Genomic DNA, 5,306 nt, shown 5'->3' on the forward strand with positions numbered 1-5,306 from the left:
TCACCGCACATCTTTTAATGTCCGCTCAGTATTCCTCTTGAGTTCTGGATCAGACAGAGTCCACCTTGACCTGGTTATTGTTGGTCATGAGGGGTGACGGTTTACACTTGAGCCTTTCCCCTGCATCGTTGGAGCTTTCCTGGAAGAAGATGCGTGCTGTGCACACTGACACAACAATGCGCTTGTACTCCCGCCTGAAGTTCTGGTTCAGCACACCATACACAATGGCATTAAGGCAGCTGTTGAAGTAGGCCATAAAGTAGCTGGCCACAAATAACCACTCTGGGATGAGGGGAACCACCACCTCTGGTTTGATCGCTACGGCCAGACCGATGAAGTTGAGCGGTGCCCAGCAAACGGCGAAGAGCACAAACACTACAAACATTGTGATAAAGTTTCTAACATCATGTGGCGTTAGCTTGGGCCGGTTGTCTGGCTTGACTCGTCTCCTCACCTGTATGACCAGTATCCAAATGCGCAGGTAGCAGTATGTGACAATCATGATAGGTAAAATAAAGTGAAAGAAAACCACTGCTATAGTGTACGCTGAGCTGGCTGACTGCTCGAACGTGCAGGAATACACCCGTGGGTCATACTGAAGAGAACCCACAAATAGGTTGGGCACGATGGCCACCACAGTCAGCGCCCAGATTAACATCACATAGCAGACTGAGTTTTTGTCACTGTACAGTTTATCATACTTGAGGCTGTGGCAGATATAACAGTATCGGTTGATGGCAATGCCGGTGATGTTGAAGATGGAGCCGATGACGCTGACGCCCATAAGGAAGCCGCTGATCTGGCAGTGAACATAGCCCAGGTTCCAGCCATTGTTGAAGATGGAGGTGAGGACCAGAGGGTACGGGTAGATGGCCACCACAAGGTCTGCCACTGCCAGGCTCACCACAAAGATGTTCCCTACAAAAAAAAAAACACAGACCCACAGGAGAGATAATGGAGGACAACATGAGTCGCTGACAACAGAAGCAGGGTAGATTGGTCCAAATGAACAAGACAAAGAGAGCATGAGTGATTGTATCAAAATAATGCCATTTCATTCATTCAAATTGGAATTATCTGCCTGACAAAATGACTGTACAAATATTTTGGTTTGATATATACTAGTTTTAGCATGTTTGCTTTCCTGCCTCTTATTGGCAGCCATTTATTTTAGTATGGAGAAAGCTTTAGTACAAAAAGTATAGAACAAATGTTAACTTACAGATAGTAGAAAACATGAGCATAGAAAAATGTCACCCAGGTGTTTTCTGACACAGCAATTTCAAGCTCGGGTTAAGATCGGTCAAAAGTTTGGGGTCACTTACAAATTTCCATACCACTCCATTATAGACAGAATACCAGCTGATCTGAGTGGGTGGCTGATCTTTAATGCAATATCTACATTGGCCATTATCAGCAACCATTCATCCAATGTTAAAAAGGCACATTCTGTTAACTGATCTGATATCATCCACAAAAAAAACTAACTGAGAAAACATTAGATAACCCTTTTGCAATTATGTTAGCACATAATGTAATCTGAAAACTGCTGCCCTGGTTAAAAAAACAATGCAACTGATCTTAGCTGGTATTCTGTCTATAATGGAGCGCAATGGAAATTTCAAAGTGACCCCAAACTTTTGACCGGCAGTGTATTGCCATATTTGTGAGAAATCTTAAACCAGAAACTGCTAATTTGGGAAATAAAGTGGAGTGGTAACTGCATTATCACAGAGCAATAACTAACACATTATAAGCAAAAGCTTCCTGGCAGGTAGGGCAGTCCTTTAGAAATCCAAAAAGCTATGTTATGTCTGGCAGTATTTTAAGTATTCATAATTTGTAAATATGCTAAAACATGCAAATAATACCAGCACCTTTTGATACATCCTTTTATTTTTGTTGCTACTTAGTTACATAAGCCACAGAGAAATCGCCTCAAGGCCGGATGTTGAGAGGAAATGCATCTGCAAAATTAGTTTTGCTTAGGCATTTGTGCACTTGTGTGAATGTATACCCCCCCGATGATTTGGTGTGTATAAACTTCAACTTGCATTCATTTGTCACCTTTTTGATGTTGACGAATAATGAAAGGGAGGGGGTGCCTGTCACTATAATAATTAGTCTGGATCAACGTCAACATTTCAACACTTGTTGCCTATCGAAAAATCCTTTTGCTTAGGATTAATCAAAAACTTCATGCTTGCAAGCTAAAACCTGAAAATGGCAATTTTTGTAGGAAAAATTGGATCATGCAATAAAGCAGGTTTACTCGTTTCTTTCGGTTAATGACTGTAAAGATATACAAAGAATATGTACTGGCATTTATCTAACTGGGGCTTTTAGGGACAGAGATTGCTATGGACGAAGCACACATAACAAGCAAATTACATTTAACCATGCATCCTGCTAATTTAAATAGCTCACGTTACTGTATTGTGTGAACAGTTAACTTCATTTGATTATTTATGTGGCGTTTTCTTTTGCCAGGTGCAACTGTTCCACCAAAGCAAGTTCCTGCCCAAGACTATATTGCAGAGCCATTCTGCATCCAGAGCTTAGCGCCACCCAAGGGGATTGTGATTCGTTCAATGAAAATCATAAAGCCCAGAGCTTTTTTTCCCCTTTCCTTCAACGTATGTGAGGTGTAGCCAGACCTTATTCCACAGCACTGTGGAGATAGATCTGGCAATGTAGGACTACTAAATAATGCATATTTCTAATTGCCAGCAAGGACATCATCTATAGGCTGGTTGGTATTTAAGGGTTCACAAGTGTATTCTTTGTTCCCAAACCGATGGGAAAATTAGACATGGCTTGTTTAAGAACACAATGTTGCACACGGAAATACATGGCATGCATTTGAGAGACAACAGAGTAAAACCTCTGTGGAAACAGCCTCACTTGTATGTATGGGCATACACTGCTTTATGTCTCCAGCTTTCCTTCAGTATGCAAACCTCTGCATTTTAGCATTTTTTACCATTGAGCGGCCTGTCATGAGGATGTTGGAGGATCCTAACATCGAGCCACACAACTTGAAAGCTGTCCCTTATATATTAGGATAATTTGTTGTATATGATGTATAGAATTGCGTACTGTATTACATTCCCTGATGACAAGTCCAGACCTAGGTGCCTATGTGACAACACCCTGTAACAGATGACAAGATGCATTTACTGTCTGTCAAATGGAAACTTAGCGCATCGCATAACTCTACAATCACTGCACAGTCCCTCCAGGGTTCCGCTGCCTTTTGATGAGATTGTAGCTTTTTGCTGGAGCTTTTGTAAAAAAAAAAAGAATTATTTTTTATTTCCATTTCTGCAATCCCACACTTTCAACCGATTTAGGTCCAAGGCAAGACCATCTGAGCATTTTGCCACAATGAATTTGAACGTTACTGGCTAGCTGAAAAGATATACAGTGCATGTGGACAGTATACAGCCAGTTGAAGTTTGTTCACAATTCATGGTGTGGCAGCATAATCTCTAAAATGGAATATGGTGGGGGATTTCTGGGCTACTGCAGCTATGTTCTGTGGTCTTGCTTTTAAAAAGTAGCTGAAGACTCACTAAAATTAAAATATTGCAATAAAAGTTGTGATTTTTTTGTGTGTTTTTGTTGCAATGAAGTTGCGAGACAGGGAAAATTGCAAAAATAACTTGCGTTTTTTTGTTGGTATAATTATATAAAAATAAGAGATGAGATGTTTGAGTCACACACATTGTCTTTGTATCAGAAATAAGGAAATTAATTTGGCGACGTTAAGTCAACCCGTTCTCACTCTCACTTGGTCAGTGGGTCTCAGCTTCAAATACTGACACATGGGACTGCTGTGATTGGTTGAAGTCGCGGGAAACTCCAGTAATTGGTCAAATGTTGAGGTTCTTGGTCAAAATTGCAAGTCACAGCAAATTCATGGTGATTGGTTGAATTTGTGTGAAATGTTGTGATCGCAACATCGCAAATTCCTGGAGGGACTGACTGTAGTGTAGGAGGCAATTTAATATCTGTGCTGATGGACTGTCAGTATCAGACACACTCCCCCGATCTGCAGACAGACCTGTCACTCTCACCTGAGCATGAAAAGCACTCTACTGATCAGCCCGTTGGGTTTCCTTTGAACATATACCAACCAATCTACTGCCAGGGATCACAGGGGGCTATTAATGAGGGGTCCAAGCCCGAGGCTGTAGGAACCACAGTAGCAAAGCTATGTGCTTCACACAGCAGGGCTGTGGAACCCTATTGTTTTCCTAAGGATTCTTTTTTTCCCCCACTATTTTTCTTCTCTGCCTAAAACTCCCACTACAGCCTAAATATTACATGGTGGGGGGGTGCCATTTTCAGTACTGGTCCAAAACTCTGCACGGACCTCAGGAGCAACAATTGACCCACTTCCACCACTAGGTAGTGCTATAGCAGAAACAAACGTGTTTGGCCCTATAACTCCCAAACCTCACATCGCACATTCAAAAACCATATATCCTCGTGTTTCCTGGATCCTATGAATCTCCTGATGTAGGCCACGTCCATTTCCGCCTTGACTTTCATGCGTGAAAAATCGTGATTTATCAAAAACCTACTTGTGTAAATAATTAAATATGTCTTTAATACTGTGCATTAATCATCAAATGTCAGTTGGGAAACAGTCGTTAACCTCTTGCGCAATCGTTTAATGTCCTCGTTATCCCTCCAAGCTTTAATACCGTTTGTGACTAAATCTGCATGAAGCAAAGCGTGTTTTGCCTTTTACACTTTCGTCTTCAAACTGTATCTCTGGGTGGGGGATATAGTTGATGCTGTTCTTTTGGCAAGGTGTTAACAATCACTGCGGTGACCCCCCACCCCCCATGAGTAATGCTGCATGATGGCACTGCTGGTGCTGCAGGAGGACTGACCCCAAATGGAAGAATCAGGAGAGAAAGAGACTACAAGGACCATGACGATGACTGGCTAGTATGCTTGGATGTCTGTACTGAATTGGGTCCAGTAGAGAGGGCAATGCGCTGGAACCGTACCACACGGTCCAAATACGTCCTCGCAACTCTGGGGGCAACCTGATTCGGCATGATTCAGCATAACAAAAGAACAACGGCATGGGTCACTAACATGCTGATCAGCATTCATGAGGTGCTTTGCATTGAATATTTATGGTTAAAAAAAGAGGCTGATTCATGTATGCACACGTGATTTATGAAGGGAATATTGCTTATAGATGTGCGTGTGCACAGTTTTATAAATCTGAATTGTTTTTGCCGTACACCATTTTTGGCTTTTGGGCGTATGTACACTTTCAGTAA

At 41.9% G+C, this 5,306-nt stretch overlaps 1 protein-coding gene across 1 annotated transcript in view; it reads right to left on the reverse strand.

The window, feature by feature from the left end:
* Positions 1-5,306, reverse strand: part of mtnr1aa (melatonin receptor 1A a) — a gene marked incomplete at its 5' end in the record, with an annotated part of 44,399 nt that continues 39,093 nt past the window's right edge. The window contains 1 exon segment of the mRNA XM_032541008.1: positions 1-918. Within this exon segment, the coding sequence (XP_032396899.1) occupies positions 50-918 (869 nt within the window). The 3' untranslated portion in view covers positions 1-49.

This window comes from Etheostoma spectabile, chromosome 2, assembly GCF_008692095.1.
Source record: "Etheostoma spectabile isolate EspeVRDwgs_2016 chromosome 2, UIUC_Espe_1.0, whole genome shotgun sequence".
Lineage (NCBI taxonomy): Eukaryota > Metazoa > Chordata > Actinopteri > Perciformes > Percidae > Etheostoma > Etheostoma spectabile.